This window comes from Ursus americanus, chromosome 3 (genome assembly GCF_024610735.1).
Source record: "Ursus americanus isolate L20-20 chromosome 3, mUrsAme1.1.p, whole genome shotgun sequence".
Lineage (NCBI taxonomy): Eukaryota > Metazoa > Chordata > Mammalia > Carnivora > Ursidae > Ursus > Ursus americanus.
This window is the reverse complement of record NC_142129.1, coordinates 88911372-88928254: the sequence shown is the minus strand read 5'-3', so window position 1 is coordinate 88928254 and position 16883 is coordinate 88911372. Positions and strand designations below refer to the sequence as shown.

Sequence of the window (16883 nt, the reverse complement as noted above, 5' to 3'; positions counted from 1 at the left end):
GAAAGACAGTTATCATATGGTTTCTCTCATCTATGGAACATAAGAACTAGGAAGATCGGTAGGAGAAGAAAGGGATAAAGAAAGGGGGGGTAATCAGAAGGGGGAATGAAGCATGAGAGACTATGGACTCTGAGAAACAAACTGAGGGCTTCAGAGGGGAGGGGGGGAATGGGATAGACTGGTGATGGGTAGTAAGGAGGGCACGTATTGCATGGTGCACTGGGTGTTATACGCAACTGATGAATCATCTAACTTCGCATCAAAAACCAGGGATGTACTGTATGGTGACTAACATAATATAATTAAAAAATATTATTATATAAAAAAATAATAAATACTTTTACTGAAAGAAAAATAAAGTAATTACACAAAGCTTTCTTAATAAAGTCTACTACAAAAAAATAAAAATAGCTTTCACATATGTTTTATTAGCATTGATAGAAGTGAAAATAAATATTTTGGTGCACATAATTTATATAAGCTAGCAGTATTGGGAAAATTGAGTAGCTGGTATAGAATGATCTGGCGAAGTGGTTAGTAATGATAAAAACATAAAGATTATTACAAAGATAAACTCCAGATATCTAGATCTAATGCATCTTTAAATGGCTGTTGTGATTTTTCTTTCTGTAGTGTATTAAGACCCCCTAGATAAAATATGTCACCTTCATACATAAACAGAATCAATTTAGTGTGGAGTTCAGGGTGGAGATATTTTCTCTTAAAATTTTGGAGATGTTGCTCCCTTTTGTCTGACCTTTATTTTTGTGGACGTGTCTGAGGCTAGCATACTTTTGTTCTTTCACAAAACCTTTTTAATTTTTTTTTTTGTCCTGCCTTGGAGCTTAGACTAATAATAATAACAACAATAAAACAACAATATACGGCCCTTGTAGTTCGGTTTGCTAAGTTATGTCTTGTTTGGGTCTATTTTCATTAATTTTGTCTGGAACACAGTTAAGTCCTTTTGATCCATATCCTGAAGTATTGTTTTCATTTCAGGAAAGTTTACTTCAGTTCTGATTTTGATTATTGCTTCAGTTCCATTTATTTTCATTTCTTCAAAGAAACCCAATAATACTTAGGCTGGAGGCAGTTACGGTGCAGAGGCTAAGCGCTGGCTCTGTATTCCGCCTGCCTGGGCGGGAGTTCTGCTCCCCTGTGTTAGGCTGGCCGCATGGCTGGGCCTCCGGTGCCTCTACTTCCTCCGCTGGGCAGTGGGCACGCTGGGGGGGCCTGCCTGGGAACGTTTCCAGGTGCGGGGGGGGGGGTGTATGGCGAGCCCTCTGGGTTTATGTTAACTGTTTTTACTGCTAACCTTTCACTTCGTAACCCATTGCGGACTAGCCTTTCCCCCCCTGCTGCATTATTGTACCTAAACTTTTCAAGGGAAGCAGATGAATGGATAAGCACCATTCACTCTTCTCCTTTTGAAAATATGTATTTTGTAAGGACAACTGGTCATACCATGTGTGTGACATGCACACAGGCACACACATGTATGTGCTTTTGTTTCTCATTGTTTTTCTCCTCCTCATTTCTCTGTCGTCAGGGAGTTTCTTGTTTGTTCCTTTTGCTGATTTGCTTTTATTTCAATGTCAATTTTGCCTTATGGAATAGAGTTTTATTCCATCTTGGATTTTTAATTTTTCTGAAGTCTTTCTGTTGCTCCCAGCTCTGTTTTCATATCAGCCAGATACATATTTAATTTAAAAAAAATGACAACTTCTTGTATGTCTTTTTTTTTTTTTTTTTTTTAGATTTTGTTCATTTATTTGACAGAGAGTGCGAGAGCAAGCACAAGCAGAAGGATTGGCAGAGAGAGGGTGAGGGAGAAGCAGGCTTGGGGGAGTGAGGCAGAGGAAGAAGCAGACTCCTCCCGCTGATCAGGGAGCCCAATGCAGGACTCGATCCCAGGACCCTGGGATCATGACCTGAGCCAAAGGCAGACGCTAACCGACTGAGCCACCCAGGTGCCCCTCTTGTATGTTAGAGTGCCAGGCAGTGTAGTCTAAAGGTTCGGAATGGAATTGTGCTGCCACATTTTAGCTGTGTGATGTCAGATACGTTATTCCTACCTCTCTGTCCCTCAGTCTGTTTCCTCCTCTATAAATTAGGGATAATGATAGTACCTGCCTCATTGATTATTAGAAATAAATGAATTAATATTTGTAAATTGTTTGGAATAGTGTGAGGTACAGAAGAAACATGTAGTAATTGCTCTAGACTCACAGAGGTCTTTTCTTCTTAGTGAAGTCACTGAACAGTGTTCCAGTCTTCTTTCTTTTCTGGTTACTAGTAAACATTTTTAAAAGCATGCTTTTTCTCCCTCCAAGTCATCAGAATTATGTTCTGCAATATCATTTTTATAGAGCTTGTATGCGTTTTTTGTTGCTTGTTTATCCATTCCAGAACAAGGAGAAGAGCTCTTTCTGAATCTGGGTTAGCAAACAGATTCTGTGTCTGATTGCTCTTGGCCCTGCCTGTTACCATTTTGGGTGTTGTGGAATCACCTTCTTTGCTCCACACAGGGGCCCCGTTAATGAGTTTGATTTCCTCTGACCAGAGGTCATCAGTTACAGCAGCTCCCCCTGGTGACATGGGAGCCTCTGCTGTTACCTCTTCCGGGTCTCTGACACTTTTTATGGGTGGAGAAAATGAAAACCAGTCTCCTCTGTGTGAATCTCTTCAGTTCCCACCCTAAATGGAATGGCAGCTCCCGTGTTCATCCCTGTTCCTACTCGACCCATTGCTATTTGGAAGCTGGAGTTTGAGAGGGAGGTACGGCCTGGGAGGTTGTCTGACCCTCTGGCCATCTCACTCATGGTTCCTCTCCATCGGATGGGCTGTGTCGCCCGCTTTTTGGGTTGGCAAATATGTAGAACTCCGTGCTCGAGTGGAGAAGAATATATACCTTCTTTACTGTTCCATGAGGGTAGGTTTTCTTTACTTCAAGCAGTAAAGCACATATCACATGCCTTCTATGGCCCTCACATGGCCCTGCGGGTCTGGAGTTAAGGAGAAATCCTCCAGGACTCCAGTGGATTGACTGGAAGGCCAACAGCTCTGAATTTTCTCTTTTTCTTCATTAGGTATTATTGTGACTAGTTGCGGGAGGTTGTTAGAGGATACCATTTCAAAAGGACCCCCTCTATTTTAGCCTTTAATTACAGGTTCTTATGTGGGATGAGGTCTTCCTTAAAGGCAGAGTCTCTAGGCAGACATTCAACAGATTCCTTTCACAGAGGAGTATGGTATTCACTGATAGAAATGGCAAAATAAATAGGGAGAGAGAAGAAATAGATAAAAACTGTTTGGATTTTATTAGCAATGAAAGTATAACTTGTGACCAACTCGTTTGGCCTGTCACATTAGTGAAATGAACCAAAACATCAACGGTTTTACAAATCACCCTACTTGTACTGATCAAGTTTATGAGATTTGCCTTGTGGAAGTTACAGTGTTTTCCATATTGAAGGAGAAAAGAGGAATATTTGAGGAAGAGGTTATTCAGTTAAACATAACAGTAGGGACTGACCCAGAATTCTAGTCTGTTGCTTTTCTGTTGATTCCTCCTTATTCTACTGTTATATCTCCAATATGGGTTCATAATTTTTTTTAATGTGGGTTCATAATTTTTAAACGGGCACTTGTCCCTGGTAATTCATAATTTAATTTCACCATTAGAATCACAGGCCTAATATTTATCTTATGTTTACTGATGCCTCAGTCTTTTTCAGCGGGCTCATATATCATTTATTTACATTTCATATACTTTTCCCCACCATAAAAATCACCTAACTTTTGTTCTTAAAATCACCATTACCCTCCTGTAACCTCCTGTATCCATTGGAATGAATGGTCTGCTTCCTTTAGTTTCAGCTTTGGTCACAAAGTTGCCTAAATCAGATCTGACATTCACCTTCCCTTTAGTTTGGTAAATATTTGGGGCTTTTGCAGGTTTGTTTTTTTTCTGGTTCCACTTTTCATACAGTTTCTGTAGAAAGATTTCTTTCCATATTTTAAGCTGTCTCATATAATGTTAGCGTGTAGAGAGTAGGGTTTAGAGCATTCTTCTTGCTTTTTATGGCCTTGGCCAAGTCATTGATTATTCTGCAGTATTACCTGGTAAGCAGGCATAATGGTGTTTGCTATCATACCTAGCAGTGTTGGTATAAGGACTATATGAGGCAGGGCAGGATTTTCAGTGCTAGCTACATAGAATTAAATATTTAAATATTTATAATTAAATAAATTAAGGTTTAAATAAATTTAAATAAATAATTTAAATAAATTAAAATAGCATTCCATCCCACCGGAACTGTTTAGTCTGTCTAGGGTGGGGTCTGGCCATTAGTATCCAGGGACCTTAACTGTGCAGTAATGATGATTCCCTCCAAACAATGAGAAGCAAGGTGGTAGTAGGGCATGCATGCATTTATCACGTCAAGAATGCCTTGTAAGAGACCACCTCAGGGTAAATCACAACCCTCTCTGTTACATTGTACCATGTGCTGTTGTTGGAACTCAGAAAACATACCTGGCACAGGATATGAAAACAGTAGCACAAAATGGGTGTCCTCATGATTTTACCTCTTTATGAATGAGTTTGTCTCCAAAAATTATATCACGAGTAAATTTTCCTCTTCGAACTCGCAAAAATGAGCCACTCACGACTTACTAAGATGAAAACAAGAAATCAAAAGTCTGAATAGTTTTGTAACTACTTAAAAATTTGAATTTGTAATTAAATACTTTCTCACATAGACCCCGCCCTAGATGGCTTCACTGGTGAATTCTCAAGAAGAAATAATATCCCTCTTCTAGAGACTAGAAAAAGAGTGCGTGTATCCCAAGTGTTGGGAAGTAATTCTAAGTGCCCCTAATAGTTAGCTCCAAGTGTCTGAGAGCTCCTGGAATCTTAAGCTCTGCTGGTAAGAGTGTAAATTGATCAAAACCACTTTGTGAAATGGTTTGGCTGTTTATTAAATGTGAACAGATGCATAAACGTAGGACAACAATTCCATTCCTACTTACGTACCCTTCACAAATATGTACCTAAGTGCACCAAAAGATTTGTAAAGAGCGTTCATGGCAGCATTATTTATAATAGCCCTAATCTGGAAACAACCCAAATGATAAAAGGTGGATATGTGAGTTGTGGTATATTCATACATTGAAATACTATACAGCAATCGCAAAGAACCAGCTACTGCTGTACATAGCAGTTTGGAAATATCATATAAGGAAGATGTTGAGAGAAAGAAGCCAGTGAAATAGTTTATGACCCTATTCATACAAAATTCAGACACCAGCACAGTTCATCTATGGTGCTGGACTTCAGAGACGTGGTGAATTTGTCAGGGCGTCACTGAATACGAAGAAACACAGAGGCGCTTCTTGGGTTCTAGTTCTTGATCTGGATGGTGTCTGTAGGGGTATGTTTAGGTCATAAAAATTTATCAAGCTGTAAATTTATGATTCATACCCTCTGCAAAATGTCTATTGTTCAGTTTTTAAGTAAACCACTCAGACATTAAGTATGGATAAAGTAGCCTGGAACAATTTTAAGGGAGGCAGTGGTAAGTAGAAACTTAACATTTATACGCTCTCAGTAGATTTCAGCATAAGATTATAAATGAAGTGCAGTTCACCTCGTCTCTTGCCACATTGATCTGCATGGTTGATTTATGTATACATGAGTCAAAAAAAAAACACCTTTTTCCTTCAAGGAAAGGAAAAAATTCCTTTAGGGCCAGGCTGTGAGAAGTTCATAAAAGAATATTAATAACCTATTCATATCTATTTCATTCTTAAAAGCTGGCATCCACTTAGTAAAGCAAATTTGTGGTGAATAAAGGGAACTCTATCCATGAGATGCTTATAAAAGCTTAATTGCAGCGGCGTACTCTCACCCTGATAGAATTGCTTTCATTGGATAGTTAATAGAGATCACAGGGGCCTTAGATATTAAATATTCTACTTTTTTTAATCAATAGTATGTATTCTCACTGAGTCAGCAGCTTTCTTTGTTGCTGTCATGGTGAACTGACAGGATCCATTTTACTTTTCAGGTGCAGGTGTTTGGACTGTATTCTGGAGAAGAATTTCATGAGACTTTTGACTGTCCCATTAAAGTAAGTATTCAGTAAGTTTTACTTTTTCTAAGGGTTTTCTCAACGAAGGTAATAAGGATTACAGTACTTTGAGCACTACCAGTGTTGCATTAATTTCATCAGTAAGCACCTCTTCAACACTTTGGAAGTGCCAAACACCATTCGATGGTGTAAAAGAGCACAGGATGTGTGTTGTTATATGACTGTGATATCAGTCTGTCCCCGGGAATCTTTTGTTGTAGTGTGTGAGATGATACCTACACACAGTCTGTGATGAAAGACCCAAAGAGGTACAAACAGTAGTAAGGAGTCCAAAGCCGAGAGAAGTTACTTGTAGCTGTCCGTGTTAGTGATTGCTTCATGGGGGGTGTGGTATTTGGGTGGGCTTTAATAAATGGACAGGGCAGACAGGGAAACTGGCTTTCCATGTGGAAGAACAATATAATGTAAATGGAGAGGCCAGAAAGTTCAAGTTGTGTTCAGGAAGTGGCAAAAATAGTCTAGTTTAGAGGGCGCATAAAGCACTGACTTGGCAGGAGAGCCGCACAGGCAGATTGGGGCTGTTTATTTTCAGGCTAAGGAATTTGGACTCCATGTGGTAGATAAGGAGAAAGTATTGAATGTGTAAGAGCAGAGAAGTGACATAAACTGAGCTAAGCTTAAGGAAAATGAATATGGGGACTCTATGCAGTATAGATTGGAGGGCTGATAGCCACTCGTCAGGGGGAGTGGTCTTAGATAACAGTTATGGTCGTTAAAGTGAAAATTAGAGTTGTTCAAGGGAGAGGTCATTCATTGTTTTCACTTGTTTATTCAAACACTTATTGATCAACAGGTAAAGGAGAGATAGGATCTGATGTGTGTTTTGGAAAGGCAACTCTGCCAGCCTGGAGAGTGATTTAAGCAGGAGAGGGATTGCAGGCCGAAGGCAATTTAGAAGGCTAATGCTGTCCTCGAGGCAGGGCATCCCAGGACCTCAGTCACCGGAGTGTCAGGAGTATTCAAGGAGGGTTGAAGACGGGAATGTAGAAAGCCGGTAGGAGGTAGACTTGGCTGCAAGCCATTGTGATGGGTGGGTGGGGTTAGGAAGGAGGGAGAAGCTGGTTCTGGTTCTGGTAGTGGTATGTGGTGAGGCCATCAGTTGCAGGAAGGGATGTTTTGAGTCAGGACGTTGCTAGTTTTCTTGAGTTCAGATAACTAGTACATCTGGTGGAAACGGTGTGGAGGTTTCGGAAACATGAATGTGGAGCTCCGGGTAGAGATTGGCCCTAAAAACACAAAGTTGATAACCACAGTTGAGTCAGATGAAATCATTGTTAAATATATCATCCAGTTAAAAGTTAAAGAGTGGGCAGAGAAGACTGATGGTGAAATTCTGGAACATTCCAACGTACAGATTCAGGCAGTGTGTGTATGGGGTGGAGGGGGGTGGTAGGGAATAGCAAGGGATCTCCAGAAGAGTGGTGTCAGGCAAGCCAGAGGAGTGAGGGTTTCCATAAGGAAGGAGTGGACAGCAGTGTAGAGGTGACATGGTGAGGCCTGACACAGGGCATTTACCCAGTAATTATGAAGTCATTATGGCGACCTTAATGAGGACAGTTTCAAGACTCACATATATCAAGAAATAAATTGGAGATGAAGAAGTAGAAACAACCAGTGTAGACTCTTTTTTTCGTAGAATTTGGTGATGAAGAGAGATCATCTGGAGAGCAGGGCTGTGTCCAGGGACCATTTCTGGCCGTCATGTTTTGGTTGATGGCAAGAAAAATATCAGCAGAGGGGGGAAGGATTGCAGATAAAGGGCAGGGAATGCTTAGCTGGGCAGCACCAGGGAATGGAATCAGCCATGTAGGGAGGGAGAATAACCTTGAAAAAGAGTCCTACTGCCTCTGCCAGTGAGACCGAGCGCACGTATTGCCCACGTGGGCCGTGCAGGAGCAGTTGTTCAGGGCAGTGACCCTGATGGCCTAGTTTTCTTACAGCTGAAGAGAAGAAAAGGATAAAGTAATGTGGTTAAGGAGCATAGGGGATATCCATGGGGATATCAATTAGCAGTTGCTCTCTAGAGTTATGCATTCTAAGGGAGGTAAAAGGACTCTGATGAGAAATTTTAAGAGTGTGTAAATGATTCGATTGGTATCCAGGGTGGATCAGGACAGTGTTGGAGGGAAGAAGGGCTAGCCTGGGAGGCAGGAGTGGTTGGAGAAAGGAGGCGTCATATGCTTAAAGCCCTAAAAAATGACAGTGTGGGAGGTGGAATCAATTCCACTGGAGGACGGAAATTGGTATTAGTTAATTAATAAGAATATAAAATGTATCTGGTTGAAGGTTTATGAAAGTACAGTTGTGTGAATTTATTTTTTAATGCCCAGAAGTACATGTTCGGTTAGAAAAAACCAAGATGTATTAGTCAGTGATTACATGGGTTTGGGGCTAAAAAAGACAAGGAGGCAGAGTATATGCAGGCTCACAGGCTCACAACCATGAAAGGGGAGCCGTGGGGATGGGCTTGCACTGAAGGGAGCCCCCAGATCTTCAGAAGAAGTCAGGGCAAATGAAGTAGACAGTGCTGAGGGTAGAGCAGCCTGTGGTGAAAGCCCTGAAAGGGGCTGAGAGGAGATTGGCTGAGTAGAAAGCCAGTGACATCTGGGGGGAGGGGAACTTGGGCTGCAGGGCAAAGGGAAGGTCCTGCATGGTCAGCTGTGATGGAGCCTTGGTGTAACTATCCAGATGCATTTGAGGCCACATTGCTCCATCTGTCCACTTGGTGCCCATACATCATTGGAAGGCATCCTGGACAAGGAGATCGTTGGGTTCTTTCTCTGGGTTTCTTCTGTGAATCGGACTCACTTACAAACATTTGTGACATCTTGTTGCCTCCATTGACCCTAAAGAGGGGATGCCCATTCGGAGGGTCCTCACTCAGCCAGAAACTAGAACTAATTCACTCTCATCTTTTAGCTTTGACCCGGCTTCACAGAAGAAATCTTTTCACACCAGAGCAAAACTCAGATGTCCTCAGTTGCAAACTATTACCTGAATAGATGACTTCTTACCTAGATATCAGGATAATTTTTTGATTATGCTGCCTGTCATATATAAGGGATTTTCATTCTGGGCTTTAACTGTGACTCCTAAACCAGTGATGGGTCCTTGTTCCCTTGTAGATCATTGCCGTGCACCCGCATTTCGTGAGATCCAGCTGCAAGCAGTTTGTGACTGGAGGGAAGAAGGTAAACGCTTTGTGACTGCCATTACATGACGTCTTGGGGTGGGAGGGATGGAGATTCTGTTTGGTTTTTAATTTATCCATAATATTTTTAATGTCTGACTATTCATTAGGAGAAATTTTGAGAAAGATCAATGTGATGAAATTGTAAGACCGGCATCTCTTGGGAAAGCTAGGACCTCAGTGCTTCTCACTGATATTCCTTTGAAGTAGATACAGAGCAAGAAAAACAGAGAGCAGTCCCTGAAATGCCATCTAGTGCTTTGAAATGTCCCTTCCACAAACAAAAAAGTAGCATTTAAAAATAACAAAAGAGCAATTAAACTCATGTTTTTACCTCTTGTTGTGGAAGTCTCCTGCAGGCCTTGATAGAGTTTTAGAACAATTATGGCCATTTTTCACTGACCCGTTTCTGGCATATTTCATTATCTTAGTGCTATTTTAAAAAATAAGAGAGGAACGTAATCCTTTTGTACATTTACATGTTTATGTATCGATATAGTAAATTCTAAAATTAAAGAATCTTTCTGCTTATGGAATAAGTCGAGTTAATTTTTTTCTACTTTTATTAACCATTTTTATAACAATTTTTTAAACCATTTTTATAACAAAAATGCTGTCAGTGTACCGGAATGCTGAATATTACTTCCTATCCAGTTTAGAGCTCGTTGAAAATGAGATGGTCTGTGGTTATTTCTGTAGCAGTGTATACCTGTGGAATGGCTACCTTGAGGCTCAGCTGCCAAATGGCTTTTGAATGTGTTAGGGTAGTTATCTGTTGTTTTCCTTTGGTTTGCTGCCTCATAGACTGATTGGGCAGGAAAGCATGCTGGTCATTACCTAGTATTTCTCAAGCACTGGTTTTAGCTCATTGTAACGGTAGCTCATTGCGGGTCCTGTAGGTCCCGATTCCGTTCCACAGCATGAAGCCAACACTGCACCAGCTCTGATTTCTGGTTGGGAGCCAGCCAGCTTCTTCCCTCCTGCTGCCCAGCTCATGGTTATCCTTAGGCTGTAGCCTCGTCAGCCTTACATAAACATGTCTGTGGGGTCAGTCAGTGGGAATTATAGATTTAATCTAACATTCTCTAGCTTAGATCTGCAGCTGATTCACTCCTGAAAAAAAATAACTATCTTGTCTTTGTTGACCTCAGGAAAGAGTAGCTTTAAAATTCCTCTTATTAAAGTATTTATTTATTAAATGCTTTTCTAGTTAAGAAATTTTAGGTGAGCTACAGCATAAATTCATTCAGCTATAATTTAAATCCCTGCATTTTTATTTAAAACTGAGCAGAGATAAAGAATGCTGAGTGTTTTTTTGTGTGTTTGTATTTTTAAGTGGCTTAAAACAACACACTTTACTATCTTAGTTCAGAAATTACGGAGTGGTTTGCTTCTGTAGCACTGCCTCAGAGTCTGTCCCTAGGCTCCAGTCTGTATCTTGGCTGGGGCTGTGGTCCTCTGAAGGCTTGACGGGGGCGGGACAATCTGCTTCCGTTGCCTTTTCTTTTTTTAAGATTTTATTTATTAGAGAGCATGAGCAGGGGGAGCAGCAGAGGGAGAGGGAGAAGCAGACTCCTCCCTGAGCAGGGAGCCTGTCCTGGGGCTCGAACCCAGGACCCTGGGACATAACCTGAGCCAAAGGAAGATTCTTAACTGACTGAGCCACCCAGGCACCCTAAGTTGCCTTCTTAACAATAATCCCTCATATACTGAAAATTGATAAATCACTTTGGTTTAAATATTTTCCTAGTATAGGATGCAGTTCAGTGTTCCAGTTTCCAATTTTAGGAGTTAGAAATTTTACAGTTGTCCCCTCCTTCTTGAAGGTATTGGTATGAAGAACATAGAGATAATATGACTGGTGATGTCTAAGTGGTAGGACCCAGACTCTGAAGGTGGAATTTTTCTGTGTTAATTTGTATTCCTAATAATGCGGTTACTCTTGATGTGTAGTAATTGCTTTTATACTGTGGGGATACCTAGAGTCTTATCAAGTTTGCCACAGTAGTATTACTACATGGATGTCTTGTCTACCTGCAGGATGCCTGGGTGAACTGTGTCAATTACGTATTCTTCATCTTCTCCGTAGCATTTAATATCATTTATAGACGTCTGTAGGAAGGCTAGTGTGAATGTGGCTGTTTGGGCCAGAGCTCGTTGAGTAGATTCGTGAGCATTGTGCAGACAACCGAGTAGTCTAGTCTTCAAGTGTGGGTGAGCTAATATGGGAAGCATTGGAATTTATACAAAGATGAACATTGTGATAGGCAGTGTAGTAAGTAGAATTTCCCAAGTGCTGAACAGACAAGAACATCAGGGGTTTGGTTCATCTCTTTGGTTATCATCGACTACTTGACAGTTTGTTCTACGTTCATTGGTCTATGAGAACATTCTGATTTCTCCTTTTTTCCTATTCAGTTCTCCAGAAATGCACCTGCAGACATTTCTTCTCAAGCACAAAAAGATCTTTAATTATGTGTTTATAAGATGAAAGTAAAATAAAAACAATTCAGGTCATCTGGTGAAAAATTCCTAAAAAGTAATATTAAGTTAGAATTTCTGGATTAAAATAATTTAAAAGAAAACACACACACACTAAGGGCTAATGTGTTATATAAAGGGCTCGGTATATTGGGATTGATAAAAAGTATATATGTGTGATATTTTAATATGAAAAATCATATTACACACATCATTGTAAGTGATATAAAATCATTTTTTAAAAATATTTTTAACAGCTTTATTAATATATAGTTTGTATATCATAAAGTTACTAGTTTAAAGTGTACAATTCAATTGTCAGTCTTTTCCAAAGTGGCTGCAGCATTTTACATTCTCATTAGCAATATATGAAGGTTTCAGTTTATTCATATTCTCACCACCATTCATTTTTTTAAAGATTTTATTTATTTGAGAGAGAGTGAGCACAAGGTGGGGAGGGGCAAAGGGAGAAAAAGGCTCCCTGCTGAGCAGGAAGTCTGATGTGGGGCTTGATTCCAGGACCCTGAGATCATGACCTGAACTGAAGGCAGACGCTTATTAACCAACTGAGCCACCCAGGTGCCCTACCAATGTTCATTTTTATCTGTCTTTTCGATTATAGCCTTCTGGGTGTGAAATGGTATCTCATTATTGTTCTGATTTCCATTTTCCTAATGATTAATGATGTTGAGCATCTTTTCATGTGATTATTGGCCATTTGTATATCTTCTTTGGAGAAATGTCTCTTTGGATTCTTAACTTATTTTTTGATTGGGCTATTTGTCTTTTTATTATACACTTATGAAAAATTGTTTAGATATTATACATACATGTCCCTTATGAATATATGATTTGCAAATATTTTCTCCCAGTCTGTGACCTGCCTCCTCACTTTACCGATGATGTCCTGTGAACTATCAAAGTATTAGATGTTGATAAAGTCCTGTTAACTACCCCCCCCTTTTTTTTTACACTTATGCTTTTGGTGTTTTATTTAAGAAATCATTGCCTGATCCAAAGTCATGAAGATTTGTGCCTGTGTTTTTCCTAAGAGTCTGATAGTTCAAACTCTTAAATTTAGGTCTAGAATTTGAGTTAATTTTGTGCATGGTCTGAGCTCATTCTTTTACTTGTGGATATCCAGTTGTCCCAGCCTCGTTTATTGAAAAGATGATTCTTTTGCCATTGTCTTGGCCTCTTCATCAAAAATCAGTTAATCATAAATGTTAGCATTTATTTCTGGACTTTCATTTCTTGATCTGTGTATACTTACCCTTGTGCCAATAACCTTTATAGGTTTTAGAGGCACTAATTTTGCTGTAATTATTTGTGGGATGACAAATTAGCTCCTCTTAAAACATTTTGATTTTGAGTTCTTTCTCCTTAAGAAGCCGTCATAATTTCTCATACATGCGTTAGGGGCTTAAGAAACATTGCTATGTAAATGTGTCTTCCATTCAGGGACTTGTAACATGCAAACTATCGACTGATTTGTCTGGATCCATTAAGTTTCTTATATAAATATGTACTTATTAAGCAGTAAAAAAGTAGTGTTTATTCAATAAACTATCATGACCTCTTTGTATGCAGTTAAATAACTAGAGATTTCCAAAATGTGTACCAGGTTGGTGTGGTTTGCAGAAACCCCTGGAGCGATTTCTTCCTTCTGTGCGTGTATGGTCTGCACTTTTAAAGATCACTTACGCTGCATGAGTTTTGGCGTTAGTACGTTTTGTTTGTTGTAAAATACATTTATATAGTTGAAAATATTTCAGAAAATATTTGATTTCATTAAGGAGTGTAACCTTGATTTTAAAAGCAAAGAAAAAGGCTTTGAGAAGGTGGCATTAAAAAGAGGGCACTACTGTGAAATGATCATTTTCATTTTGAAAGTGTTGGCAAGTTTTTAGGAGGATCCGCCTGTTTTATAACAAGTTATGGCATTTTATATCTTTGAAAAATGAGAAAAACAAGATGACATCGGTCCAGTCGGAACTCTGATCTTTTCAATTTTCAACTAGCACTGTAAATTAAGCATAGCAAGTTTGAAGCGTCCAGAATTTAGCAAATGGTAATAGCATTGCGATAATCACATATTGTAGACACCAAGACCTCTCTGTCCAGAGCAGATGGCGGATCCTATAGGGAGAAAAGAGAGTTAAGACAAATATCGTGTCACTGAGAGGTTATGACCTTCTGCCTTTAAAAGAGAAATTATTCTAGCCAGATGAAGGTGGAATCTGGAGTAGAGGCATTTTTAACCCTTAAGAACACTGATCTTCCCTAGACTGACAGCTAAATGAGTCTTTGAATTATATGCCAACTTCTGTAAACAATGGGGAAAGTAGCACAGAGACTAGAGAAGCGAAATGGGGAAAACGGGAGTCCTACAATGGGATATTCCAAAGAAAAATTAAAAGAGATGCCTAATGAAATATTTTAGTTGCTCTGATTTTATTAAAAATGTTGATTCCTGTAAAAACATTTTTTCAAGTAATTAGGACATACAGTTCAGAATAGCCCTGCAAAACAGCAGTGTAGCAGAAAACATTTGAGACTATAGTTTGACACATTTGTTGTTACTTCCTTTTTAAGGTTCTGGCTTTTTGGTCTTTAGAGAGAGCTCCTTATCCACCAGGGACTAGGAAGAGGAGGCTGTAGTTCTGTTTGGCATAAACTTTTATTTTAGGTTTTCAAGGTAACTTCTCAGTAGTTGAATGCCATAGCTGGATTTAGACTCCCCTGCTTGACACATGAGCATAAAAAGCTTATTCTAAATTCTGTTTTGTTTCCATGTTGGGGGAAAAAAAAGGAAAGAAAAAGCACATCTCTTAAAAGTGCCATTGGAGAGAGCTTTCAAACATGTGAACCTATGGATTTTTTTTTTTTTAAGTGTAACCTCTTGTGTAGCAAAAATTCTAATACATGAGCATAGCAATGAAGTTTCTATTTTAGAATTAAGTTGGCCAAGCAGATCTTACCTGGATTTTTTTTTTAATTGCTCAGCTTTCTCCGTCAGCAGATAAACTTTAGCTTCCTACGACCTCTACCTTTGAACTCTGAAATACAGTTCATAGTAGTTGGTTCTACCCCTCTGACAAATTATTAAATTGTCACGATGGCTGTTTGCAGCCGAGTTCATTTTTAGAAATGAGATAGTCAGCTGTTTGGCGTTGTGGTGGGATAGAATGAGGGGACCTGGCCGCAGGGACAGGTTGCTTTGTAAGCTAGAAAATGTCAGTCAGCAAACAAGAAAAGGGTCTGTGTGCATGAAATGAGGAGAAGCACTTTGCTGTTCGGAGCTGAAGGCTCACGGCAGATTTTACCTGAAGGACAGAGGTGGTAGCATCAGCTAGCTTCTGTAAGTTTCCAACAGTGATCTGCAAATTCAGATTGCATTCTATGTATTTTTTTTTTCCCAGATTGCCTTCTGAATCCTTTCTGGAAGGGAATTCAATAGAGTGGCTTTTTGTACTAATGCAGATCTTTTTAGAATCCCGACAGCCCAGTGAACCACTAACCATGACATGGAGAGGTGTTTCCTTTCGTGTTTGCTGTCTTCTGCCGAGGTTGGAGCCAGGCTTCCTGGGGCCAAGAGGGATTTGACTGTCCGTTATCCTGCTTGGTATATTGTCCAGTGGATCTCGAGGATGATATTTCTGCAAGTGGTCAGAAGGCAGCTTTATACATGCAAACGTTTGTCACACGTTACTTCACAGGCAGCTACCAGAGTTACGTCCTAGTGGTTGCGTGTTGAACTATTATACATAAATACCTTCTTTTCTTCAAGTACTATGCTATAAATTATGGTTCCATTACTAGAAATTCATTTCATGCTCTACACATACCAAAATTGATTGAAAACCACCCATTAATAGGAAGTACAACACAAGTATAACCTTCACAAGCATTAGGTATGTAAAAACCAAGTTGTGAAATAGCTATATCATAAAAGTATGTTTTGGCAGGTTTTTCTGTACGTACTGAACTGGCTGAGCTAAAAACAGAAACCCAGTTCTTAAAGTAGAAATTATCTCGGTGTCAAAAATAGACGTTCTTCATTGCTTTCAAAATCAGGTTCATTTGTCTCAAATATGAATTGCTTTTTTGATGTCAGCTTGTAGGGTTCCCAGAGTCTTTGAGATGGAGTCATGGCAACTTCATTTTCTTCAGGGCTCTCTCTCGTTTCATATCCATCAACAGCCTGTTGACAGTAGAAGCTTTTTTCTTTCATGAGTTCAGCTCACTTTTCCATACGTAATATTTCCATATTGTTTGCAGCTTTCCCCTGAATTCTGATGTAAAGCTTACCATCTGTCTTCCTGGAGCAATCAAACCATCCTTTGCTCCTTACTGAAAATATCTTTCTTCGCGTGTTGAGAGTGCTGTGATTTTTCTTAAGTATTTTGAGTAGTTAATGACTGCGTAAGAATAATTGCCTACTTGAGATTGCTCATCATGTTTTCTTGTGGGGTTTAATACAGTGACTGTCATGAACAGTGAGAGGTGTTGTCTGTTTGTATAAAAGATGTATAAATACCGTTATTAACTTTGGGAGGTTTTTCTTTTTCTAAGATACGGCTATTAAAGCAAAGGGGTCTTAAACTGCAAGTATTGTAGGTTGGTGTCACCAGTGCAAACTGAATCACAGTCATTTCACAGGACCGTTTGGCCTGAATCTGCTTCTTTGAACACGACTTTGTGTCGGGTCCATGTTAGGAGCTGTGAACACATAGTACCTGGATTTTAGGAATGGCGTACAGTGTATTTCCAAAAAAAAATGGGTGGCATGCTGTTGGCAGAAAGCAGTTAGTCTGTTAGACCATGAATCAGAATGGTGATTTTGCAGGAAAATGAGTATTCGAAGCCTTTTGAGAGGGAAGAACGTGTACCTGTATGTATCTCCATGGGATAGTTTTGGACTCCTTTGCCTTTCTTCTTTTTCCCCTATTGTTTGTTTCCTTTCAGTTTCCAGGAAGCAAGAGTAATTTTACCATTGGGTATGTTAATAAATCTTATCTAGGAGGAGGAGAGAATCAAGGCTAAAAATATAA

General features: G+C 39.6%; 1 protein-coding gene across 2 annotated transcripts in view; it reads left to right on the top strand.

The window, feature by feature from the left end:
* Positions 1-16883, top strand: part of VPS41 (VPS41 subunit of HOPS complex) — a 168635-nt gene that overhangs the window by 70229 nt on the left and 81523 nt on the right. For both annotated transcript variants that reach the window (XM_045793496.2, XM_087861201.1), the window contains exons 6-7: positions 6075-6137; positions 9284-9349. In XM_045793496.2, coding sequence (XP_045649452.1) covers positions 6075-6137; positions 9284-9349 — 129 coding nt within the window. The remainder of the gene's footprint in view (positions 1-6074; positions 6138-9283; positions 9350-16883) is intronic.